The sequence below is a fragment of the Ornithorhynchus anatinus genome, chromosome 16, assembly GCF_004115215.2.
Source record: "Ornithorhynchus anatinus isolate Pmale09 chromosome 16, mOrnAna1.pri.v4, whole genome shotgun sequence".
Classification (NCBI taxonomy): Eukaryota; Metazoa; Chordata; class Mammalia; order Monotremata; family Ornithorhynchidae; genus Ornithorhynchus; species Ornithorhynchus anatinus.
In genome coordinates, this window is record NC_041743.1 from 12,508,356 (window position 1) to 12,535,166 (window position 26,811).

Sequence of the window (26,811 nt, forward strand, 5' to 3'; positions counted from 1 at the left end):
TCATTTCTAACACGAATACCCGAATAGCATTTTGATTAAAGCAGGCCTGTCTATATCACATAAACTCAATTTAAAAAAAATACTATCAGGCTGCAAAAATAGGTACTAGGGGCCCACGGTTGTTTGGTTCAGGAAAAAACCAATTGCTTCCTGACCTGTTCAACTGGTTAGAACCAAGTCTTTTTGTTCTTATAAATAAAGGCAGTTAAATTTACCTCAATACAAATAAAAAAATCCAAACTGCTTTAGCATGTCTGATGGCCTAATCTGGATATCGGATACTGAGTATCTCTTTGGCTCTACTATATTGAATTAAATACACCAAAAAGTGACATTAAGAGTGGAGAAGCTTTTGAATTGTGCCATGGACCTGGCACGGGAAGTTAACTTGAATCACTGAGAGAAAAACCTGACGTGAGAAAAAGATCTCTTCCAATCTCCACTAAAGATGCTATCATACTCAGATATTCAAAGAAATAAGGTTTCAAAAGGCTGTGCCCTTCTTTCGAGGGCTAAAGTACCTAGCTAAACACAGAAAAAAACCAGTGTTAGAACATAAGCCACCTCTGCATCACTCCGGGACAATTTACTAAAAGGGGAGTGGTATATATGAATCCAGGCGGAAGTATCGTGAGGTTTTCTAATACACATCATGAAGAGGATTTTCAAATAAGTCATTAACCTCATCTGTGTATCACACATTTATGAACGTTATCACGCTTTGAGGGCAGGGACTGTGCCTTTTTGTTTGCTGCAAATGGCTGATAGAATACTCCGTGCCCCACAGAATAAATGCTGTTGCTGATGCATGATAACACAGTTTAAGAAAGAGGAAAATCACACCTACCTGAGTCCGCACTTTCCAGCGTTTGACATCCTCTTCTAGCAATTTCTTCTCTGCCTGCAGCATTCCACTTTTCTCACTCAGCTCGGCATTTGATTCTTGCAAGGGTAGGATATCTAGTTCTAGTTTTCGAACCTAAAAAGACAAAATGGTTTTCTTCGACGGGTTCTCTTCAGGTATTTTTAGTGGATCTCATCACCAAAATGGGTGACCCTACCCACGATACGCCTTGGAGGAGCAGGGCTCGCATTCCCTTCGTGCTATATTCAGGTCACGGGGCTCTACGTTGGCACTCAGGCTGGATGGGCAGGAAGGTCAGTGAGAACTGCAGGGAGTGGGCGGGATTACCCATCCAGTAGCAACTCTTGTCGGAAGGGAAGTCCTAAACCACTAAGCCACCGGGGGGGTGGGTAGAGGGCGTGGAATGGCCAAGAATAGACCGAGGCCACCCCTCACTAACCCTGGCTTGCATTTGTTGCAATTCTTGCTCCAGTCTCTCCTTCTCTTCCCTCAGCATTTTATTGGTCTCGATAACTACATTCATGGTTTCCGTTTTCTTCATTAGTTCTTCATGCTGAGCCATTGTCTTTGCGGTCACCTAAAATAGTTGTTCAATAGGTTAGAGACACTTCAATGTCCATTCCTGGAAGCATCCTGAAAAATGACAGTTCTTGTCTATTTTCCAATGCGTTGGAATGGATTGAATAGATCTCAAGTTTAAATTCTGGTTTTTTGTCTTTTTTTTTTTTTAACCATAGTCATTCATTCCCTGCCCGTACTTCAAAAGGGTAACTATCTGTGGGAAAAAGGCTAAAGTCCAGCCTGGCTGGTGACCGGGACAAAAACTCCTACCCCCTTTCCATTTCTGGCATAGTTGGGCTCCTGTCTGGGGTATTTTCATATGCAAATGGAAATCCATGCGCTACTGTATAGATAATAAACCCCAGGCACACAGAGAATTAACAGTGCCTGTCTGCTGCCCCCCAACACACACGGACGTCTCTTTCCTGACTAGAGCCTGTGAGTTTGTGCTCAGGCCAAAAGGAAAACGGATGGTAGTGAGCCAGATCTAAACCACCCACTCATCAGGCTGGGGTGGACGAATGGAAAAAATTTGGGCTGTATATCAGTTTATTTCGAAAGTGAGAAAAATCCATAATTAGGAGAGTCTAGTTTGAAAGGAGCGATTTTTGAGGGTAGAGTATGAAAACAGATTCAACAGATTCAAGAGGGGAAAAAAGAAATCCAACTGACTAAAATATTAGCCTACATACCTGGACCTTCTCTCTCTCTGCAGTCAGACTATCTTGGAGTTCTTGAATCTCCCTTTCCAGGAGCTCCACCCGTTGCCGGTAACGTAAACTCTCAACCTGAGCTACCTCAAATCTGGTTTCTGCAATCTCCTTCTCTCGCCGTATGAACCTTAAAAAACAGAAATAGCACATCTTAAAATCACAGCTGTTGAAGTACTTATTCTCTGCAAGCTCTCTGATCATTTTGGTGATTTGAAAAGAATACACTTGCTCGGTTGTCCTACCTGAATACCAAAAGGTACAGTCCTGAACAAGCAGGCTTAGCCCACAACCCTATTTAGCCTAACGGAAAGCACGCAGGGTAATTCTCTCACTCTGAGATTCCTCAGGACCAGGTGGCTCCAGGACAGAAAACAGCGCATAAGCAATAATGATGCTATGCTTATGCAGAATTCTGCGTGCACACTGAGATTTACTTAAGGGTTAATAATACATGTGCCTATCTGATGGCTCCACCTCCCTTTCCATCCCAATCCTGTAGGAAATCAAGATGGGCTCAGCTGAAAAAAAAAATGACTTGCAATATTTAATTTACCTGAGAATTTCTAGGATTTGCTCCTGAGACTTTCCTTCTTCATTGAGAGAAACGTTTAATGGACCCTGAACACCTTCTTTGATAGACGTCACCATCTTGTCACTTAATTTTTCAATCTGCTCATGCAACAGTCTGTTTTGTTTCTCTAAATCCTCACAGCGAGACGCATGCTTGGAAACTTCATCCTGCAAATCGACAATGGGCCTCTCAATTCTCATTCCCAGTGTCTTTTTAAAAATACCCATTTACTCTGATGTAAAGTTATCACGTCACGGGAACATACCTTTGACATTCTTTCCCTTTCCTCCCAAGAGGCTTTACACTCCAGCAACTGTGCTTCCGCTTTCTGGGCTACTTCTTCCAACTGCTGTCGGACGGCAGAGTTCCTCCCGACCTGTTCTTTGGCAGCCTGTAAGGCCTCAACGTCAGCCGCGTGGAGCATCAATTCCCGTTCGTACTTATTCTGGGCTTCTATAGCTATTTTAGCCTGCAAACCAAGTTCCAAAATTAGACAGGATTTGGCATATGGAAACGACAGCTTTGCTCCGCTAAAGGACTTGAGGACTGCACTTATCTGAGTACCGCCATTATGAACGTTGATGAGTTAAACCACCCATCTGATGCCTTCTTAAAAAAAGACAAGTTCCTAAGTGATTAGTTAATCACGACTGAGGAAAAAAGGGAGGCAAGGAAAGGGTGGCAAAGAAAAAAGATATTACTTCTTTCCCTTTTGGCTTCTAGATGTTATGCTCCATCCCAGGGGTGAGCTAAAGCAGGCGAGGACCGTGAGATTGGCTCTCTCGATTCCTGTCCGGAGCCCAAAAGCTGGGAAAGGAACTCTCAGAAAGGAAAAGAAAAGAGGTGCTCTTCCTTTCTTCTCTCTACTGCTCTCTATAGCCTGGCAAGGATCCCCCACCTTCTGCTGATTGACTAATGTGTTTTAGGCAGCAAGAGGGAGCAGAGGGGAAGAGTGGCAAATACACAGCCACAATTCTTCTCTCTTCCGCTACTGCTAGAACTTGGAGCAGAACAATCGAACCCCGGAGCAGCGAGAAGCAGCGTGGACTGGCGGAAAGAGTAGCCGGTGGACTGGCTTGGGAGACGGAGGACCTGGGTTTCGGCTCTGCCGTCTTCCTGCTGTGAGACCTCAGGCAAGTGACTTAAGTTCGGCTGTCTCGGTTTTCTCATCTATAAAATGGGATTAAATATGTCTTCACCCTCTTGAGACAATTCAACATGAACCCAATGTGGGACAGGGACGGTGTCCGACCTGATTACCTTCTATCGACCCCAGACGGTCCTCGGCACATAGTAACTCTTAAACACCCCAATTATTATTATTATTGTTACAATTTGACCCAGGCTGAGCCTATAACTTTCATAGTTTTGGAGGACAGGAGCCCTAAATTCCCCAAGTCTGCTGGCATCAGACAAGGGATGGTGCAAGTCCTGAAAAAAATCTAAACTAAAAAGTCTTAATGACATTAAGGTACCACAACCTTCACAGAGTGGCTTAGTGGAAGGAGCCCGGGCTTGGGAATTTGAGGTCGTGGGTTCTAACCCCAGCACCCCAACTGGTCAGCTGTGTGACTTTGGGCAAGTCACTTCACTTCTCTGTGCCTCAGTTACCTCATCTGTAAAAGGGGGATTAAGACTGTGAGCCCCACTTGGGACAACATGATAACCTTGTATCTACCCCAGTGCTTAGAACAGTGCTCGGCACACAGTGAGTGCTTAACAAATACATTAGTGTTATTATTATTATTACCACCCCTTGGTCTGCAACATTTTCTTCTTGGTTCCCAGAAAATGAGCGGATTTGCAAGGAAAAATTCTGTTCATAGAGTAACGGGTTGGACGTTTTTATTATTCTAATGTCTTCGAACTAGGCCTATTTAGGCCAACGTTACTTATGCGGTGAAACTTACTTGTTCCTGACAGTCACGCCTGGCTTGCTGTTCATTACTTAAGGCTGCGCTTGCTCTCTGGAGAGCTTCTTGGACTTCGTTTTGAACATTAGTGAGGCTTTTCTTTAACTCCGCCAACTAAACAGCAAAAAAACGAAGTGCGGGGTTAAGCCGAGTGTTCGCTTTATAAGCAACTACTAAACAATTTAAATCTCAACAAAATTACTTTGAGCAGTATCAGGGAGACTAAATTTAAGATGGAAATTCATTACAATCTGGCAAATGATGACCTCCGGCAATACTGCCCTCCAAATAAAAAAAAAAAAAGACCCAAGAATCTCAACATTTCACTACAAACCCACTCCCTCAAATGAGCTGGTCAGATTTGTGGCCTTTGACTAGGTCAGAATGCTACCGTTTGTAGCAAGGCTTACCGTGATAATTTAGCTCTTCATTTCAACCTATACCACGCTACCTTTGAAAATTCACTTAAAACATGATCAACAGGTTTTGAGGACCTTTTAGAGGAAAAAAAATTGGGTGGGTCCTTCAATTACTGTTCAGATAGCATGCCGAAGATATGTTCATACACCTTGAGAGTAACTTGAACACATTCCTTGTAACTCTGGAAACCTCTGGCTCTAACTCTGGCAGATGTGTACAGTAAGGGCCAAAAGGAGACACTTCTAGTGTCTACCTAATACAGGAATACGATCGGAAATGCAGAGAAGTAGGAGTGGAATTCAACACGGCAAAAAACAAAGACCTGAGGAAACCCAAAGAGTTGGTTCATTGTCTAGAGAAAGGGAAATTACATCAATCTTAAGTGCACTTTTACCTGTTGCTCCATGCTCTCGACAGCTTTTCGCTTATCATCTTGAAGTTCTTGTTTTTCCTTTTCAGCTTCCATCAGCTTCTTTTCGAGCTGTGCCTGATACTCGGCTGAATCCTTTAAACGGGCTTCAATATTCTTACGGACCTCTTCCGTCACCTTCATCGCCATCCAAAGAGAGCAAAGGCCACAAGGAAAAACTGTGTTTCAGTTGGTAGAATTAACGCACAGCAGAGTACACAGCATCACACTACTGTTTTGCTTAAGATTCGCCAACGGTTTCAATAGCATTTTAGCACTGTTTGAGAAGAATTTTCTTAAATTTAAACACAAAGTAAAACTAACAAGGAGACACCGCAAGTAAGGCTGTATATACTACGAATGCTCTTCTTATACACTTAAAGATTCTAGAGACCACATTTCAAAAGGCAAATAGGCAGCAAATTATCCACTCTTCTCCAAAAGGCAAGGTTCATGAAGTACATAAATAACCAGTGCATACTGGTATCAAAAATGGTCTGGAATGTAGAAGGAGGTACAATCAAACTATGAACCATCAACATCACAGGAGACCTAATAAATGAACAGGTCCAAACCAGGAGTCAAACAGAATATTTATTAATATTTTCTAAGAAGCTTATATAGGAAGCGACTCAAGCAACAACTAAACCTATTACCAAACAGAGGTTCTAGCCAGCGTTACTGATCTTCAAATCAATCCTACCTGTTTTTCCTTATTAAGGGATTCCTCCAGACTCAGAACCATAGCTCGGTACTGTTCCACATTACTAGTGGTTGTCTTGAGTCGCTCCTTCAAGTCGTTAGCCAGTTCTTCAGCTTGTCTGAGTTGGCTTCTAAGATCATCTATATCTTCACTGTTGGACTTCCCTAAAAGTCAGAATTCTCACAGTTAAATGCAAACTTAAGCTCTTTCCATGTACAAGCTCTTATAATAACAGCATTTTAAGAGGCTTGAATAAATGCCATTGTTCTTGTCTGTCTCCCCCGATTAGACCGTAAGCCCGTCAAACGGCAGGGACTGTCTCTATCGGTTGCCGACTTGTTCATTCCAAGCGCTTAGTACAGTGCTCTGCACGTAGTAAGCGCTCAATAAATACTATTGAACGAATGAATGAATGAATGAAATGTCTCAAACAATAATTTTTTTTGTTGTTCTTTACGGCATTTATTAAGCACGGTACCGAGAGCTGGGGAAACACAAGATAGTCAAGTTGGAAGCATCAGGAAAAGTAAGACATACCCCAAACCTAACTAGTTCCCCCACTCAGACACCATCTATGAGATGTAAATAGACGAGAGCTAAATCTATTTCTTTTTTTGTTTTCCAAGATCCTCAGAGAAACTTTAAACATCATGACCTTAAGTCATATGAACCTACAAAGCTTGATTTAGGCAAATACATTCACACTTTTACCTTTTCCAGTTCTCTGGGCTGACTGGGCGGCAAGCTGAGCTTCGATATTATGAAGCTGCTGTTTCAACGTAGTAATTTCTTTTTGCGAATTTTTTAATAGCTCTTTTGTATTTGAATGGAGGCTCATTTCCGTCTCGAGCTGTCGCTTTGTGTCTAAAAGATGAACCTGTGAAAGCAAGGCGGACAAATGATGTTACAGAAGTACTTAAATTTACAGATCTCCTTGTCAATAATAGTCTTGAAAACAACCATACTTGAACGGAATCACAACGTTCACTGTTCAGAAGTGATAATGCCTCAAGAAAGTAAAATTTCAAATAAAAATATTACATTCTAGCTGACCTTTCAGAACAAAAGACCAAGGCTAAATCTTGTGATTTGGATACTAAAGATTGAGATATTCATATATAGCTACGCCAGACCACCACTGTTTCACCTTCAAAGCCTAATTAAGGTCACATCTCCACACGGCCTCCCCCAGTTAAGCCCTCTTTTACCAAACTCCCCCTCCCCCTTCTGGGTCATCTATGCATCTGTACTCTTTGGGTAACTGATCGTCACCCACCCTCAGCCCCACAGCACTTACGTTCAAAACTGTAACTTATTTATTTACACGAAGGTCCCCCCCTCTACACTGCATGCGCATTTTGGGCAGCAAATGTGTCAAATCAACTCCGGTCGTATTGACCTCTCCCAAGCACTTTAAACAGTGCTCTGCACACAGTTAAGCACTCAAATACCATTGACTGATTGATTCTTAAACTTTCCCTCATCATGGCTACTCGAGCTGTTAAGCTTAAAGACCTCTCCCAACTTCACCGTTACTACGACTCACCAACAACGTAAGCCTCAAATTAAAAGTGTCAAGGAATCTGGGCCTAGACCGCTGTTGGAAAATTTTCCCTACTAATATGGACTACAATTTGTGAAGAGATACTTACATCTTGATTCCTGGTAAGAGTATGTCTTTGCTCTACTTCACTTTCCAACTTTTTCTTTAACTGGGATATCTCCCGCTCCAGTTTATCAATCTGGTTATTATACCGTTGCTTGCTTTCAGTCTCCGCTCTCTCCAGGATGCCCTAAGACAAAGAAAAGATCGGCTACACTTTATCTCTTGGCCGTGATACCTTAATAACGTAATAATTGTACCGGAAAAGACTCGAACGATGCTCAGTGTTCAGAAAACAAAAGTAAAATCGCAAATAAAAATATTACCTTCGAGCAGGCCTCTCAGAGCAAATGTCAAAAGACTAATTTTTTAAATCTAGGTTCAGAATAAGATAGGGCTTGATGAGACATGTTCACTGCTCAAATTAAGGATGAGAATGACGACTGCCAAGTGACGGACAGCCATCGTTAAAAAATTATATTTTGGTCAGAAAATAATTTCTATGATTTGACTTTCAAAAACACATTAAGATGAGTATTTTAACCTTAAAATATGATCCTGAAGCTGACAAATAGTGACACAGGCAAGAACGATGAAGATTACCATTTCACAAGTCTTTCAGCTAGTTGAATTAAGAACCTTTGGTGAAATGCACATAAACATTTCAGTATAGCTTCACGATTACCTGAATTGTCTGCAGATTAGTAAGTAGTAGATTTTGTCCCCTTTGTTCTGCTAACAAAGACTCTCGCTGCTGAGACAGACGGACTTCTGATAATTTCAGCATTTCCTTTTCTTTCTTCAGGCTTTCTGTTCTCACCTGGAGGCAGAAAGCATTCACAACAAATCTTTAAGCAATTGCGGAAGACTGCTAATGCATTTACTGAGTACTAGCGGAAGCCCAGCACTGTACTAGTTTCTGAAAGCATTAAAGAAATCATCACTGCCCTCGAAGCACAAATTCTAAAAAGATTTCTCCCTTAATGCCCAGATGTAATTAATGACCTTAACGTACTCTTTGCTAAGTTATGCTAAGTGGACAATCTGGGACAGAATGTTTTAAATCATCAATCCCTGTCAAGAGCTAGACTGACCTGGAAAAATGAGGCAAGGACGGAAGATATGACAAGTTTTAATTAACCGATCAATGGTAATTGAGTTAACCGTGTATAGAGCACCGTACTACGTGCTTGGGAGAGTACAATGGAAAAAGAGTTGCTAGATACATTCCCTTCCCATAAGGAGCTTACAGTTTATAGAGGGAGCACTACTAAAATCAGTTAACACTAGACGCAGACCAATGTCCCTGTGGCTACGACGTGTGGGACGGGGCCTTGAGCATTCATTCACTCCGTCGTATTTGAGGCTTATCGTGTGCAAAGCACTGTACTAAGCTCTTGGGAGAGTACAACAGAACAATAAACAGCCTCACTCCCTGCCCACAACAGCCTCCCCATAAAGTTGAGAGGAAATACTGCAGAGAAGTCGCGGGAGGCAGGCTACGGGGAGCAGGAGCCGTGTTGTTCACGACCCAGCTGCTTTTCACGGTGACGTGGGCTTTTGGGAAAGCCAAATATATCCTACTCGGACCGAGAAAAATCTACAGACGCGGGCCATAAAAGCCCAGCTCCTTGGGCCCTTTACTTCCCAAGTGGAGGGCTTTCAATCATTCAGTTGTATTTATTGAGCCCTTATAGTGTGCAGAGCACTCTAAGCACTTGGGGGAGTACAGTATAACAACAGACAGACACTTTCCCTGACCACAAGGAGCTAACCGTCTGGAGGCTTTAACTGACCGGGGGGATGGGCTATGTCAGTCTCGGACGCTCTTCATCGCATCCGGTCTGTTGGGCAGCTTGAAGCCCCGTCCTCTCGGATGCTCTTCATCACGTCTGGTCTGTTGGGCAGCTTGAAGCCCCGACCCCTGCGGATCAGGGAATGGCTAGCTAGAGCCAGGCCACGGAGGTCCTGGAGCTGTGGACCCGTGGGTGGATGCGGGGGGAAAGGGGTGGCCACTGAAACTCTATTCCAAGGGAGGGGCGGTAGCCAACTGGACGGAAGGGGAGCCAACTTACCTCTGCTACAGCTAACTTTTCATTTGCTCCTCTCAAGTCTTGGGTCATCGAATTGATGATCTGTTCCTGCTTCTGAGTTGTTGCGGTAAGCTTTTGGTTCCTCTCTTGTAAGGACGTTATTTCCCGACGATAGCCCTCGACATTGTCCTGTAGCATTTCGTATCTTCATGGAAAGCGTTAGAGAAACCATTATGAGTAAAATCAAATCAAGCCCCCAGTGGTACGATCCCCCCGCCCATTTGATTCTTGCATTCCTCCCTTCTTCGTTACAGCACGCTAAAATTCCCCATACTCTCCTTTTCTGATTTGATTCCAGCAGGGGATGAGAAAAATGCCAGTGATTTAGTGAACGTTTATGTAAAAATGCATCTCTGGTATACCGAAAAATGACGCTTTCGCGTTCCAACTAAAAAACGCTTCAGGGCAAACGCTGACTAGTCAAAAGATCTCATGAAAAAATGGGACAACCCTGAGGGCAGAGCAGGTGCAGAAAGCTGTCCCAGAATTAAAGGGAAGAGAGATGGGGGCACTGAAAGACATCTGATCACGGCAGCTGGGCTCTGGCCTGTCTCCTCCAGGATCTCGGGGCCAGTTTGCTCCCACGCTCCCTGTCTGTACTTTCTGAAATTCTCCGAGCCAGCCCCTTGTCTGCTTTTTCTACCGTTCCTCAGGGGGAGCGGAAAGGGCAAGCTCAATTTGTCACAGATCCTGACGTATGCACCCGTGTTCCCGGAATGACCACCATCTCTGCTGTGTCAACAGGATGGATTAAATCATACATTACACCTAGCCCGGACTAATGATTTACATTTCCTCGGCATCCGAACAAAATACAAAATTCAACACAATTCACCTTCGCCAGCATAACATCTTATACAGTAAATATCCCCTTACCGCTTAGAAGCAAAATCGAGCTGTGTGGATATTTTGGTGTTCTGAGACCGCAAATCTGTAACTTGTTCTTGAAGTTTCTCATGCTGTTCATTTTGTATTTTGTCGTTTTCTGCCTTTTCTTTCTTGTAGTTCTCAAACATTTCCTGCAGCTAAATATTAGAAATATGGTTTAAGCTACTGTTACTGTTCCCTCTAATCACTTGACCACGAAGAATAAAGGGGCACCTATACCTGTTTGAGTGCTGCCTTCGCTTCCACGGCCTCGGCTGACTCGTTCAAAGACCCTGGAGCTGGAGTTGAGATGGCCTGAGGCGCTGCTGAAGAACGTTTGGGTGTCGACGTCAAAGAAATCTCCTCCAAGTTTGAAGCTTCGTAAAAGAAAATCAAGATACGGGGTAAACTGATTATCACTAAACAGAAAAGGGTTTTAATCCCTTAACAGGGTATCTTGCGTTTAATAAAACGTGGCTGTTATGTTTCCTCACAATACAGGATAGAGATTGAATAAAATAGCCACTTGGGCGATTGTTCTATTTTTCTCCCACAAATTAGGGAGAGAAGACGAGAACACACTGGTGTGAAAAACTACAGTGAATAATTTAGAGGAGAATAGGTTTTTAACAAAAGTGCTCGACTTTTGCAGAAGCGACACTACCCTGACTGAAGTGTAGAAGTCCCTTCTCTGGCATCCCATTACCTAATTTACATCCAGAAACACACAATTAGGGAATTCTTCCGAACAAGAGACCTGCCTTGTAGTGGAATGACGACTCCCGTGGTCTGGGACAATAAAATCCGGTACATATCACGCTGGCGGACTATCGAATCCACAAGCTGCATCTGATGATGCCGTGACTCACGCAGTTGTTCCAATTCGGTTAGCGAACTCTCAAGTTGGATCTGTAGCTCGGTAATCCTGCATTCAGAGAGATCAGTTTGCTTTACTGAATGAAGGGGCAGGTGAATTTCTGCTCTGTAGAGGCCCACCATCAGCTGCACACCTCCTTGCTCTCCATCTTCTCTTCCCTCAGCCACATCCCAGGTTTAGAAAAAGGGCAGCCCATTTATGAACTATCTTTGCTCTTCCCAGCAGACGAAATGCAGAAAACCTACACAGTCACGGAAATAACAGGCTGCCCATCTGCAAAGAGTGTGAGCGGTAACACTGTTTCTTGGAAGCTCTTACTGGACAACTAAGTTTTCCAGGGCGGGAAGGAGAATGGCTTCTTCAAGAACTCGTTCCAACTCTAAGGAAATTATTGGGGGGAGGGAATTTCCACTAACCCCCACCCCTGTTAAACTCCATCACCACCAACCTCACAAGTGCCGAAGGCTCACAACAAAGAACTGTTTGATTTTACAGAAATTTTTCTCTTTTCTCCCTCCACTGGAATCTCCTGGACACACCACTGACTGGTACAGTCAAGTGATTGCACTCTTTTCTAAGAGGTTTCCACCTATTCTGGTATACTCAGAAGAGCAGGGGGATATTTACCAATCAAGGCAAGAAAGGAGACTTCTGAGGATGAAGGCATCGACTCAAAAGAATTCTTAAATCCTTACTTGGAAGAGGTCGTCTCTTGTTCTTCTCTCTCTCTAGTCTCCCCTAGTTCTCGGAGTGCTACCAAAAGGCGCTGATTCTGTTGCTGAAGTTCTTCGATATTTCTGTAGGAAACTAGATACTGTGATATTACTTCAGATGAACTGCTGATATCAGCAGAGCTCACTTCTTCATCTCGAATTACGTGATTGCCTCTCGCTTCTTCGAGCTCCATTAACAGCACTCTTATCTGTGAGAATTTCCAATCGAATTCATCGTTAATACATTTCCTCTTGAGGACTGGGGTTTTTAAAACAAACCACAGATACGTTACTTTCTAGAAATGTCGACGGGCCCGGAGACGTTGCAAAATGAGCATTCTGGAAGAATGTTTAATGCCTTCTGCCCCGCTCCTTAAGGGGAGGGATAGGGCCTAGCCACTCTACGCTGTACTGTACATTCTCAAGGGCTTAGACCAGTGTTCTGCAAATAGTATGCACTCGTTAAATAACACTGATTAACATGCAAATCGAAAGAATCTTTTATTAGCTGGCATGCTAGAGGAATGAGAAATGCCGGTTAATTAAGATGCAGGATTAGCCTAGAAAAGTACTGCAAGGAGGACTACTCCAAGCCTTTGTATAATCACAGGAGAGCTCCGAAGAGCCACATTAAGATTAAAGTCTCAAAAGAAAGGGCAGCAAAGGGTCGACTTCAGTGGGAAATAGAGGCATCGTGGAGAGGTTTATATATTAGTTGACGCTGGCTGTGCTTAAATCCAGGTAACTGGGGCTGGCCAAAGTAGCCCCTGAAAACCACCAGCCCCCTTTTGCTCATCGGAACAGGCAAGCAGAGAGTTACTCTGCTATCTCCCAAATGGTAGAGCTTGTGGGAAAGGCTGTCGAGGACCTGCAAACCTGCACCCAGCTTGACTCCATCCATCCCTTCCCCGTGGGGTGCAGATGCCGATGAGATGGCGGGGTAGGAAACATGGCCATGAGTGGCTTAAGGGAAAAAAAACGAGCCTGGCAGTCAGAGGACTTAGATTCTAATCTCAGCACAGTCACTTCACTGCTGTGTGACCTCAGGCGAGTCATTTCCCTTCTCTGTGCCTCAGGTATAAATATGGGGATTCAAAACCTGTTCTTCCCCCCTATTTAAACTGCGAGCCCCATGTCTGACAGGGGTGGGGTCAACATATCTTCTATCTACCCCAGTGCGTGGCACACAGTACGTTTAACAAATACAACTATTATAACTGCGATTACTATCGTTACTAATAAAAGAGAAGGAAAGAGACCCAAACGACACGACCACCGTAAACTCCCCTCGCTGGGTAGAGGGAACGCCTTTTAGGGGTTGATCTTCTACCCTGAGATATGAAAAATCTCGGCTATTAAAGTGGTAGATGGTAGGGCTTTTACCGCAATAGGAAAAAGAGTTCAAGATAAAGACTTTCTAACCTGTTGTGAAAGATCTTTTACTTGTACTCCCATCCTTTGGTTGTCTCTTTCAAGCACAGCTGACTGTTTGTTGGCTTTATCGGTATCTTCTTGCAAACGTTGAATTTCCTTTACAAAAACATTTTTTATAAACTTCCAGAAAGTTCAACATTGTCTTCAAGCCCCCTCCCCCCTCTGAGATTTCCCCACAATCTTTTCTGTGAACGCTAAACCCCACGTTAGAGTTAAAATACACAGATGCTCCGGAATTCAATACGATGGGGGAGACAGGCATAATATTTCAACTAGAGTGGTCAAAATAAATAATTGAGGGGGGAGATATGTACGAGTGATGAGGAGGGGATAAATAGATCGTGGACGCTAGAGTCGGCTACCGAGATGCTACGGCTCGGGGACTGGGAAATTCATTAAGGAAAGCATGCTGAAGGTGGTGGGAATTTGAAGGATTTGTAAGAGGAGAGCCGCGGACCTACCCGATGGGAGGTGGGAGATGCACGGAAAGGGAACAGCAGGGGTGAGGGGATGAAGAAGACTGACTTGGGTGGACCAAAGGCAGAAAACTGGGGAATAGGCAAAGCGGACAGATGGCGGACAGCCTTGAAGCCGACTGAGACGCTCGACGTGGCGAGATACGGGGAGTGGAAGTCTGAAGGGGAGTTGAAGCCACGGGAGTGGATGAGATCAAGAAGCGTACAGTGAAAAGAGCTGCTGACAGAACATCCAAGAAGAGATAACTGGGTGGTGGGAGGAAATGTCAGAACACGGGGAAGAGGGGAGGGGTTAGGGCAAGTGAGGGAGAGAAGAACAGGCCAGGGAGGGAGGAGGAGAACCAGACATTCTCCAGAAGGGAACGTCCCCCCTTTAGGAAAAGGTCAAGGGAAGATTAGGAGGGAGCAGAGTCCCTTAGATTTGGCAAGGAGGAGGTCAGTGAAGAATGGTCTCACTGGAGTGAAGAGGGCAGAAACTAGATTGGAGAGGGTTAACTCCCGCTTCATTTCTACTCTCTTTTGCTATACCCTAAAAAATTCCCGAAGGCTCTCAGAGCTCATTCCAAGACGTGCATGTGATCCTTTTGACTTCCTAGACACGTATCAGAACTGGCTATATCGGGGGCAGCCGAGCCTCGTGAACTGAAGAGCTGCAAACCAAAAGCCTACTGAGGCCAAGAGCCGCAGAGGAAAGAAAATTTCTTCACCCTTGGCTCGGCGAGTGGCTATTGTGGGTGTGGGGGAGGAAACGGCGAGCGGTGGCAGTGGCAGTGAGACACTTCGGGGAGGAGGGGTGTGGGTGAAAAGGAGGGGATTCCCGTATTCCCCTTCGATCAACTTGGAAGGAGCCACCCTGGTGAAAAAGGCTGCAGGGGCGGACCACTGCAGAGCACTGACGGCTCCTGTTGTCTCGGAGAAACTGCATAATGGAAGGGATGCGTGCGAGCCGCACGGCGAGCCAAGAAAAGCGAAGGAGAGCCACATGTCACTCGGATGTCACAGCCTGGCTACTTCTCGGCTCTAAGTCAGCTGCCAAAACCTAAGCGAGTAGACTCAGTTTGGCACCTATCTTGTAGGTTTGAAGAGAGTACCGTTAGTGTGATTTTTCCGTGTGGGCGTCGCTGAAGCGACACATCCTATCGCTCGCTACCTGACAGGCGGGCTTCCCATAATCCCCCACCCCGCAAAAAGACACCAACCTTCATTGCCTGCTCAAGCTTAGCAGATAAACTTGCCACGGCCTTTTGGGCACGTTCGTACTCCTCACGTTGGCGTTTCAAAATCGGGGCTTTGGCTTCTACTTCCTTAACGATTTCATCTAGATATTTATTAATTCGCTTGTTCTCTAGCTTTTCCAGCAGCAGCTGATCCTGGGTTTCTACATATGCATTATATAACTGTAAGAAAATGGATATTTTTAGATAGAGGTGTGATAATAATGGTTATCACAGTATTTGTTAATTATCATTTATAATTAATATAATCAATTATTATTTTTGGTATTTATATTACACCATACCCCAGTTTTGCAATACCGCGAAGGGCTTTATCCACGCCAAACCGCATATTAGAGCACTCACCCATTCTGAAGCATGCGTACAACCTTTTCAATAATGCGGTATAAAATTAGGCCTTCAGAAAAAATCCTCAATGTTCTAGCCAAGATGTCGGGACAGAGCATATGTATTAAACTAAATGGCCTGCAGTAAGAAACTAGGAACCAAGAACATGGATTTTCCTTGGGTCTTCCAATTACTTACTGCTTCGTTTAAGCCGGAGTATTCTGATAAATCATTTCAGAGAGTAAGCGACCCAGAAGTAGCTATTTCAACCCTTTAATGCAAAAATTCTGACCTCAGTGAGCTTCATTCCCGGTTTGACAATTTTAGCTACAGCTGCTGCAGTAGGAGACATGGCCGCAAGCTCTTCTTCGGAAAGGATCGCACCTGTTAGAGTCAACACATGTGGAAAGCTATCAGGCTCTGTGCTCGTAAAAAGAAAAGCATTCAATTTTTTAAGAAGGAAAAACGTGGGCGATACTTAGGTGTGGATAAAACGTATAAAGGCTACTGAATTGTTCATTTGGTTTCTGCAATAAGAACGCCTGAGGTAAAAATAATGATCTCGATAACAACTAAGACAGTTATTAAGCGTGTACCGTGTGCTAAACTCTAAGGTAGAAAGGAGATAATCAGGTCTGACACACTCCCTGTCCCACACAGGGCTCTCAGTCCTGATTTCGCAGATGAGAAAACTGAGGCACAGTAAAGTTAAGTGTCTTAGCCAAGGTCACAGAGACGGCAAGAGGCAGAGTTGGGAATGGTTTTCAGTCTCCTGACTCCCAGTGGTGCTGCGCTCTCTTCTTTAGACCAGGGGCCCCCCGCCACACTGTAATACTTTAATCTGTTTTGGAAATTCCAGGATGATTCGCTTCCATGTAGCCCCGGGCAGCACTCAAAAGTGCCGAGAGTGACACCATTCCCTCAATTCCGTAGAATTTTGCAGAGATACGAAAAGCCAACAATGACCTCTGGTCAGTTTTTCAGGAAGGCACCACAACAGTACTTCAGAGCCCCCCCATTCATTTGTTCAACATAATTTAAAGGAAGCGTCCAACATGAGCCCCAGATCAATCAGTGTATGAATTGAGCACTCACTAGGTACAGAGAACTGTACTGAGCACTTGGGAGAGTACGATACAACAGACGGCAAGACCGGCACCCCAACGCTAACGAACAATCTGCAAACACGAGTCGTACCTTTACGTTTTGTAGCAGAAAGCAAGTCATTGGCATTCTCTAGCTCTTTCTCTAACTTGACCGTTTTCTCTCGCATTTCTTTTTCCATTTCCATTTTAGATTCTTCTACTTCCATCAAATGATCCTGGGTTGCTTTATTAGCTAAATATGCACATTACAGAAAACATGGGTTACTTTCAAGTGTAGGAGGAGTAGACACCGAACATTTCTAAAATTAAGTTCTTATGTACCGGTTCCTTGCAGCTTTGCCAACAACCCTATTTAGGCCAATGCTGGATATGGCTCTGAGGCCAAGCTGGACTAGCAAATCTTGGCCACATTTATCAAACTGCCATGATTGTCAAATCAGTCACTCAATCATTTTTATTGAGCGCTTACTGTGTGAAGAGCACTGTACTAGGCACTTGGGCGAGTACAAATGCTTCTCTGCTTGAATGGTGCTATCAAGTTAGGGAACAGTAGGGAAAAGAACAAGCCTGTTTGGAAATTACACGCCACAGCATCAAACAGTATGAAACAGAAATGGGAATTATATATTGTCCATATACACAGTGAGCTCTCTCACTCTCAACTCCTCCCTTGGCTTCAAATATGAGCCTCATCGTGAAATACGATAGCATCCTCTTCTGAAAAACGCTCATTCTTCGCAGAGGAATCGAAAACAAACTTAGAAGGAAACTGGTAACTCACTCATTCATTCCTAAAGGAAGGCTGCTACAAAACACCGTATTTTTTTCTGATTCACTCTACGACCCGCTAACAGCAGGTTACGTAAACACTACAAGTCAGAGTTAGCTTGATTACCAAGTCCAGAGCGTTAAATTCATAGGAAAACAAAGATCTAAGAAATAATCCAAACATCTTAAATTGACACCGCTTTTCTGTTAAAACAGCTGAAGCACTTACAAATTTTGTTTATTCCTCCGGATTGGCCTATTTCTCCAGTTCTTTCAAATGTTTTTTAAAAAAAAACCAAAAACACCCAATCACCACCAAAAGCTTTTTAAGAGCCAAGTGAAATAGGGAATAGGCATAGATTACCCTTGCTTTGCAGAGGCAGAATGTGTGAAAGAACTCAATAACGGAACTAAAATAAGAGCGCACGCCCAAGAATCACATTCTTCCAAGGTCTAACAAACCGCCTCCACCATCAAGCAACATCACTAAACAATTCCAGTTCATCTGTAACTTAAACCAACAACGTGGAGAAAGCCGACGTGTGTTTCCCCGTGACCAGAAGCTGTTTTTTACCTTCTCCAGCATCTTTCAGAAGTCTGTGAAGCTCATCCACTGCTCGCGTCAGCTCATTGCTCTTTGACTCTGAATCATCGGCAGCACTCTAAAAGTAATAGCGCACTTGTTTACCAAGAACAAATACAAGGACACGGAGCACAGCATCATAATTTGTAATTTAAAGCAATTTTACGTATTAACCGAACAAACTGAAAAGCCAAGGAAAGTAGTGTTGCCCTAGTGGATGGAGCTCAGGCCCCGGGGTCAGAAGGAACTGGGTTCTAATCCCAGCTCCACAACTTGTCTGTTGCCTGACCTTGGGCAAGGCACTTCGCTGTGCCTCAGTTACCTCATCTGTAAAATGAGGATTAGGACTGTGAGCCCCACGTGGGACGTGGACTGCATCCAACCTGATTAACTTGCATCTACTCCAGTGCCTAGTACAGTGCCTGGCACCTAGTGCTTAAATACTAAGACACAAAAACCAAAACAAAAACGCCCCAGCATCCGATTGGGCGTAATCTTGCAGGACTGTAGCTAGGCTATTGTTCTATATTAAATGCTCCCTAAATGCAAATGGAAAAGAACTGGGTTCTGACTCATGATAAACACGTGATCATACAAATGCACTCCAACATAAATCAAGGAAAAAAAAAAGGTCTATGGAGGCTCAGAACGTACAAAGCCGTACGGTTTTACATCAAGCTCAACTTCCCTGGGCAAGACACCCAACCCACACACTGGGAACAATTCTCCGGTCCTTCCAAACCAACTGCTACTTACCTTGTACAAGTTGGAGAGCTTAATGTGAGCATTTAGTTCATTTTGGAATCTTTCTTCCATGCTGGCTTGCTGTTCTTTGGCCTGGCAACAAAAGTAATTAAATCACTCAAACCTGAAATGTTTAAATGGAGTTAAGAGAGCCCCTTTTTTAAAAATGGCCGAACAGGTATAGTATTAACATTTAAAATTCAACCATGTATAAGAGTCAATCAAATTCCGGGAAGATGAAAAACAGATGAATAGGGTCTTTGAGGGGAAAACTGCCAATATTAACAATTTACGTCCTTGTCTCGAACAACAAAGAAGTTGCTAGAGGATAGGCATAGGACAGTCAGGTCTATAGGAATAAACTGCAATTGAATTAACTGTTTCTGAGGACTGGAAAGTGTGACTTTTAGTAGATATCTGTACCTCTTTCAATTTAGTCAAAAGCTCTTCCACATGTTTCTGTAGATGTTCATTTGATGTTTTCAAGCCATTCACCTGCTCCTCCATCCTGGAAACCTGTATGAATGAAATTTGTTCACTCTGTCACAAACTTAGAATCATTACCAGATTTTCAGGCTGGAGGGCCAAAGAAACCGAAAGCATTAGAATAAGACTCCAGGGTCTTCATAGCTGTTCCTATTTTACCTCCTCTTTCTTGTTCTCCATATTACATTTAAGTTCCAGGATTTCATTTCCTTTTTCTCTGCCAATGGCCAAGAGTTCATCAGTTTTTGATTTCAGTTCAGTACTCAGCCACGTATTCTGATTCTGTAGTAACTCCTTCTCTTGTTCCAGGCGCTTCTCTCGAAACTAAAAAAAAATAAAATAAAAAGAAAGAAAATTATTAAGGGATCACCAGGGTCTGACCTGACCTGCAGTATAGAAATTACATTTCTATTACGGTGCCAAAGTTTTAAATTAGCTGAGTCGAGTTGCTCGGAAATCTATTCTGCGTTTCATTTAAGCATATGATGCAGCAGGCTATAGGTCTGATTTGAATCAGAAAATTCTCTATTCTCCATGCCTGGGTGCTGCCAGATATTCCCTTCCCCCAGCTCTAGTGTTTGGGGAAAGTTCGGGGAAATTATTCTGCTATAATAACATGGTCCCACGATACAAATCCTGTCCCACCTTCCTAATCTGCATGGCTACTTTTAAGTTACCTGTTTATCAATCAAAGGTATTTACTGAGCGTTTACTCTGTGCAGAGCACTATACTAAGCCCATTTATTGGAAATCCTCCTTGTTTAAATATATTAATTTTTCATAACTCAAAGTATTTTGGGGAAACAAATCAATCACCTCGATAATAAATTTGTCCAAACAACTTGTTCACTGAAAAAAAATACAAACTGTTTTGAAAGGAACAGATCCAAGTGATGTAGAAGGGAGATCGAGGTGGGAAGAGTAGTAATCTGTCAGGAAGCGGGAGGGAGTTTCAAGCCAGATGGGGGCAGAGGGTCAGCCCAGACAGAGGAGACAGAGGGATGGCATTAGAGGGATAGAGTGTGCAAGCTGGGTCAGATGAACTTTAGCACAAGATCAACGAGGTGAGGTAGGATGGGGAGAACTAACTGAATGCCTTAAAGCCGAGTTGGAGGGAGATGGACAACCAATGGAGGTCTGTGAGGAGTAAGGAGACACTGGTTGAACCTTTTTTTTAGGAAAACGACGTGGGCAGCAGAGTGAAACATGGACCGGAGTGGGGAGCGACAGGATGCAGGACGGTCAGCAGGGATGCCGACGCAATAGTCGAGGAGGGATACAAGTGCTCGGGTCAGGATGGCTGCAGTTTGGACGGAGAGGAAAGGGTGGATTTTCGAGACGCGAAGGTAGAACCGACAGGATTTCCTGACATATTGAATACGTAGGCTGAATGAGAACGCTACGTTGAGGACACCGACAAGACTCTCTCTTCATCGCGGGAGCTACCTTCGGTCATTTTGACCGCTCGCTATCTTAGAAGCTACATATTTCTCACCTTTATCGAGACATCGGAAGCTTGCAGCTCATCCAGCTTTAACTGGAGCTCTACCTTTGATGAGCTACTTTCTTTAAGTTTCTCATTCAGGCGTTTAACGTCCTCTAGAAAAGATGAGAAAAATATGAAGATATCAATAATACTAAATATCAATGCAGAAGGAACGATTATCCCAATTCTTTATGTTATCAAAATATTGTACGTAATGAGACCTGAGGGCTCTCTCTTTAAAATGCAACTAAATCTATGTGCCCACGTCTCTTCTTCGACTCCGCCTCCACCCAGAGTTTAAGGGCCTGTTAAACAATCCTGGACCTTAATTTACGTTTGGCAGGATTAACTCTGAGTTTCTCAATCTACCCCTTTTGTTCAGAAGTACACTCAGTCCTCTTCCACAGTGGGGATTTTCACTCTACATTTTAAATAAAACCCTGCTAGGGAATTAGGAGACGTTCTTCCCGACAACACGCAGCAGCTTAGTTAGAATTCATTCGATAGTATTTATTGAGCGCTTATTATACGCAGAATGCAACGTCATAGACAAAATGGTCCTAGGTGCACTGAAAGCGCACACACTAAAACAAACGGTTAAGAATGCAGCCCCTTTGCTCAAAGAGATCATTTGCTCGTATGTTTCAACGCAGTACAATACATCAAAATGAAGCGTCTTCAAACTGGGTTATACGAGACACTCTGATCGTCTCCAAAACAGCTCCCAGGCAGCGACTCCTCGAGAGTCGGGACTCGGAGGGGGAGGAGTTGCATCCAGGGGGAAGGGAAAGGAAGAGACGTGAGAAAAGATAGAGATAAGGAGCCAGAGGTCCAGGGCCTAGAAACTTGGAAACCCCAGGACACCAACAAGAGAAAATTACACCTGCTGAGGGAGAAATTTCAGTGACAAGGAAAAGGGAGCCATCCCTTCAGGGCAACAGAAGTGAATTTAGACCCAAGTGTATTGAGGATTTCTCCCGCTGCATAAACAAACTCCCTGACTAGGACTCATGCAAAAATAGGAGTGATCACCCCATGTTTTGAACTGTTTATATGGAGAGCAGAGGGGTTAACTAGAATTCACTTAGAGCAGAAGGCTGAGCATCAGGCCCATCTAACACATACGAATACAAACGAATACATTTTTAAAATGCAAGCTAAGATTTGCTCTGAAAAAATCCCGCTGAGATGATATATTGAACACACCAGTTAAGTATTCGATTTCTTGACAGCGTCTCTCGGTAGTTCTAATCAAATCCCTTTTCTCAGCTTCCAGTTCTTCCTTTGCTCTTGTAAGTTGGTTCTGTTTTAAAACGAAATAGTTTAAAATAAAGGACTCCTAAAAGAACAGCCTTCCAGTTTAACGACCAAGAGGGTAGCCCATAAGGAATTAAATGCTTTACACTGCTTCATTTTTGGTTCGTACACAGCAGATTTCCACAATGCTCAGCATATTATTCTATATGGGAAGCACGGGGGACTTTTCGGTCAAAGTCCCGGGCCAGAGAACAAACACCGGAAGAAGCCAAGCCTGCCCCGCTCAAGGCTTCCTTCCTTTTGCCGAGCCAATCCATCAGTGCTATTTATTGAGCGCTTACTGTGCACAGCGCACTACACTAAGCGATTGGCCCTGTAGTAAGCTTTAAGCCGCTCGAAACCAGTTCAGCAATACCAGTGAGAACAAGCCAAGGAAATCAGTGACAGCAGAGACGAAAAGGTCTAATTCTGGACCCGCTCCAAGGCGGTACACGATCTTTCCAAAATGTAAATTTGACCATATCAAGCCCCTCATCAAGAGATTACAAAAGGCTCCTCATTGCTTCTTGCATCAAACAAATGCTCCTGACGATCGGGGCTCTTTATCAGCTGCCTTTTCCTCACGCCGCCGCTTCCTCCTCCAACAAGATGACGGAGGAGGAGAAACAGGAGCCAGGCAGTCTAACATAGCATTTTCTCGTCACCGAGCTGAAAAACCTGATATTAAAAGGGAAATGACCACTATTCTTTAACGATAATTCATTCGGGCAGGCTTGTACCTTTCTGCACTTATCTCATCTGTTGTTTTAAAAAACACTCTACCTTTTTAAAATTATTATTATTTTTAATGCCGGGGGCTCGAGGTCATTTTGATTCAGATGAAGCCCATCCTCTAAGAACAAGTTTTACTATCTCAGAAACGCTTCCAGTTTCTCATGCAACTAGGCCCCTCCTCTCTGCACCAACTCAGTGCCATTCTGACACTCTGGAACTAATGCCGAACCCGATTCCACAAGATGTAACCCCACTCTTTGAAAGGGCTCTCCTCTATCATGTCGTGTAATACAGTCGACGGATATTAAACCTGAACAGAAACATGACGATCCTGAGCACTCTCGAGTTCCTGGTTTTTCTCAGTCAACGTCTTCACATTCGCATCTGGAGGAAAATAGACGTTTTATAAAAGTAAATACTGGTTAATTCAATGCGGCTCTACAAAGAAAATCTGCAAGGATCCCTTAATATTCTCCTTATGTTAGAGTTGAATGGAAGATTTACTCTTCACAAATAAAAGACCAAGTGGTCTGTCTGCAAGGAACAAATAAAGACTCTCCAGGGATAGTGAAAATAATATAAACAGTCCAACTATAAATCTAGATGAAAAGCTTAACCAAATAAAACTGGTCTTCTAAAGCTTTGAGTAATTTCCAGTACTTAGTCTACGATAAATCAATTTTGAGCATTTTTACTGTGAAACAGCCTATAAGGATAATAATGATACTTGGTATTAACAATATTCATCAAATTCTTTGTTCCTGGTTATTTTTTTCTCCCACTCAAGACCGGATAACATATATCCCCTTAAAACCACTTGGTGACAGTTCCCAAAGTCATTTCAAGAGATTAATGAATAGGGTTGGTTGCCTACTTCTAGATAATAAACTCCTGTAAAGGAGGGACGTACGGTCGACTTTAATCGCGACCTTCCAAGTACCTTACATAATGTTCTGGATACTGCTCATCGGTGCTGCTGATGGCACTGTTTAGATGTCATTTAAGAGCAGTCAGGCGTCACTTTCTCTTGTTTCACGAATGCCCTAGATTCATTCATTCATTCAATAGTATTTATTGAGCGCTTACTATGTGCAGAGCACTGTACTAAGCGCTTGGGATGGACAAGTCGGCAACAGATAGAGACAGTCCCTGCCATTTGACGGGCTTACAGTCTAATCGGGGGAGACGGACAGACAAGAACAATGGCACTAAACAGCGTCAAGGGGAAGAACATCTCGTAAAAACAATGGCAAATAAATAGAATCAAGGCGATGTACAATTCATTAACAAAATAAATAGGGTAACGAAAATATATACAGTTGAGCGGACGAGTACAGTGCTGTGGGGATGGGAAGGGAGAGGTGGAGGAGCAGAGGGAAAAGGGGAAAATGAGGCTTTAGCTGCGGAGAGGTAAAGGGGGGATGGCAGAGGGAGTAGAGGGGGAAGAGGAGCTCAGTCTGGGAACGCCTCTAGGAGGAGGTGATTTTTAAGTAAGGTTTTGAAGAGGGAAAGAGAATCAGTTTGGCGGAGGTGAGGAGGGAGGGCATTCCAGGACCGTGGGAGGACGTGACCCGGGGGTCGACGGCGGGATAGGCGAGACCGAGGGACGGCGAGGAGGTGGGCGGCAGAGGAGCGGAGCGTGCGGGGTGGGCGGTAGAAAGAGAGAAGGGAGGAGAGGTAGGAAGGGGCAAGGTGATGGAGAGCCTTGAAGCCTAGAGTGAGGAGTTTTTGTTTGGAGCGGAGGTCGATAGGCAACCACTGGAGTTGTTTAAGAAGGGGAGTGACAGGCCCAGAGCGTTTCTGCAGGAAGATGAGCCGGGCAGCGGAGTGAAGAATAGACCGGAGCGGGGCGAGAGAGGAGGAAGGGAGGTCAGAGAGAAGGCTGACACAGTAGTCTAGCCGGGATATAACGAGAGCCCGTAATAGTAAGGTAGCCGTTTGGGTGGAGAGGAAAGGGCGGATCTTGGCGATATTGTAGAGGTGAAACCGGCAGGTCTTGGTAACGGATAGGATGTGTGGGGTGAACGAGAGGGACGAGTCAAGGATGACACCGAGATTGCGGGCCTGCGGGACGGGAAGGATGGTCGTGCCATCCACGGTGATGGAGAAGTCTGGGAGCGGACCGGGCTTGGGAGGGAAGATGAGGAGCCCAGTCTTGCTCATGTTGAGCTTTAGGTGGCGGGCCGACATCCAGGTGGAGACGTCCCGGAGGCAGGAGGAGATGCGAGCCTGAAGGGAGGGGGAGAGGACAGGGGCGGAGATGTAGATCTGCCTGTCATCTGCGTAGAGATGGTAGTCAAGGCCGTGAGAGCGGATGAGTTTACCGAGGGAGTGAGTGTAAATGGAGAACAGAAGAGGGCCAAGAACTGACCCTTGAGGAACTGCAACAGTTAAAGGATGGGAGGGGGAGGAGGCTCCAGCGTAGGAGACCGAGAATGATCGGCCAGAGAGGTGAGAGGAGAACCGGGAGAGGACAGAGTCCGTGAAGCCAAGGTGAGATAAGGTATGGAGGAGGAGGGGATGGTCGACAGTGTCAAAGGCAGCAGAGAGGTCAAGGAGGATCAGAATGGAGTAGGAGCCATTGGATTTGGCAAGAAGGAGGTCACGGGTGACCTTAGAGAGAGCAGTCTCGGTAGAGTGGAGGGGACGGAAGCCAGATTGGAGGGGGTCTAGGAGAGAATGGGAGTTAAGGAATTCTAGGCATCCATTGTAGACGACTCGTTCTAAGATTTTGGAAAGGAAGGGTAGTAGGGAGATAGGACGATAACTGGAGGGGGAAGTGGGGTCAAGAGCGGGTTTTTTTTAGGATGGGGGAGACATGGGCATGTTTGAAGGCAGAGGGGAAGGAGCCCTTGGAGATTGAGTGGTTAAAAATAGAAGTTAAGGAAGGGAGGAGGGCAGGGGCGATGGTTTTCAGAAGGTGAGAGGGAATGGGGTCCGAGGCGCAGGTGGAGGGGGTGGCACTTGCGAGGAGGGAGGAGATCTCCTCTGAGGATACTGCAGGGAAGGATGGGAAAGTAGGGGAGGGGGTTGTTGGGGGGGGGAGGGGAGAGGCGGAGGGGTGACTTTGGGGAGCTCAGACCTGATCGTGTTGATTTTCGTGAGGAAATAGGTGGCCAGATCATTAGGGGTGAGAGATGGGGGAGGGGGAGGAACAGGGGGCCTAAGGAGAGAGTTAAAGGTCCGGAACAATCGGCGGGGGTGACGGGCATGGGTGTCGATGAGGGAGGAGAAGAAGCTTTGCCTGGCGGAGGAGAGGGCAGAGTTAAGGCAGGAAAGGATAAATCTAGATCTACTAGATACGAAGGAAGAGTGGCATTAAGCCACACTGGGACCTAAATTTCGTGGCCTTGCCGTAGCCCAGTGGACACTAGAAAAATCTCAGACCAAACACCCAAATTTTACCGAGACCTTTCGTCCGGAGGGCCCGTACCGCTTGCCGAATTGGGTAGGCTGAAATTCTATGTCAGAGAAATGGGAATTGCACAGAAAAGCCTGAAAAAACTATACAATCATTTTCTTTTGAAGGCGGCAATCAAGAATTATCCCTTGGTAAATGGCAATGATTTGCTATTCTGTGATTTACAATAAATATATGGTTTAAAACAAATAAATACACAGGAGGCCAGACAGCATAACGGAAAAAGCATGGGGAGTCAGGGAGACAGCTCAGCTCTGGCACTCTGCCATTAGCCTGTTGTGTGACTGGGAAAATCTCAATCTCTCTGCTTGAGTTTCTTCATAAAGGTAAGATACCTGCTTTCCTTACCCCTTAACTTATGAGCCACATGTGGGACGGAGACCGTGTCGACCCTGACAATCTTGTA

The 26,811-nt window shown here is 44.6% G+C and overlaps 1 protein-coding gene across 4 annotated transcripts in view; it reads right to left on the minus strand.

Annotated features, from left to right (window-relative positions):
• TPR (translocated promoter region, nuclear basket protein) overlaps positions 1 to 26,811 on the minus strand; it is a 55,513-nt gene that overhangs the window by 24,728 nt on the left and 3,974 nt on the right. For all 4 annotated transcript variants that reach the window (XM_029081045.2, XM_029081047.2, XM_029081046.2 and 1 more), the window contains exons 3-29: positions 23,295 to 23,368; positions 22,160 to 22,256; positions 20,963 to 21,066; positions 19,627 to 19,791; positions 19,405 to 19,497; positions 18,994 to 19,074; positions 18,229 to 18,316; positions 16,978 to 17,118; positions 16,073 to 16,164; positions 15,418 to 15,615; positions 13,731 to 13,838; positions 12,291 to 12,517; positions 11,480 to 11,643; positions 10,959 to 11,095; positions 10,728 to 10,876; positions 9,834 to 9,996; positions 8,444 to 8,578; positions 7,808 to 7,948; positions 6,867 to 7,032; positions 6,156 to 6,319; positions 5,438 to 5,590; positions 4,621 to 4,737; positions 2,976 to 3,179; positions 2,693 to 2,877; positions 2,119 to 2,266; positions 1,305 to 1,442; positions 848 to 979 (exon numbers count right to left, since the gene is read on the minus strand). In XM_029081045.2, the coding sequence (XP_028936878.1) occupies positions 848 to 979; positions 1,305 to 1,442; positions 2,119 to 2,266; positions 2,693 to 2,877; positions 2,976 to 3,179; positions 4,621 to 4,737; positions 5,438 to 5,590; positions 6,156 to 6,319; positions 6,867 to 7,032; positions 7,808 to 7,948; positions 8,444 to 8,578; positions 9,834 to 9,996; positions 10,728 to 10,876; positions 10,959 to 11,095; positions 11,480 to 11,643; positions 12,291 to 12,517; positions 13,731 to 13,838; positions 15,418 to 15,615; positions 16,073 to 16,164; positions 16,978 to 17,118; positions 18,229 to 18,316; positions 18,994 to 19,074; positions 19,405 to 19,497; positions 19,627 to 19,791; positions 20,963 to 21,066; positions 22,160 to 22,256; positions 23,295 to 23,368 (3,764 nt within the window). The remainder of the gene's footprint in view (positions 1 to 847; positions 980 to 1,304; positions 1,443 to 2,118; positions 2,267 to 2,692; positions 2,878 to 2,975; positions 3,180 to 4,620; positions 4,738 to 5,437; positions 5,591 to 6,155; positions 6,320 to 6,866; positions 7,033 to 7,807; positions 7,949 to 8,443; positions 8,579 to 9,833; positions 9,997 to 10,727; positions 10,877 to 10,958; positions 11,096 to 11,479; positions 11,644 to 12,290; positions 12,518 to 13,730; positions 13,839 to 15,417; positions 15,616 to 16,072; positions 16,165 to 16,977; positions 17,119 to 18,228; positions 18,317 to 18,993; positions 19,075 to 19,404; positions 19,498 to 19,626; positions 19,792 to 20,962; positions 21,067 to 22,159; positions 22,257 to 23,294; positions 23,369 to 26,811) is intronic.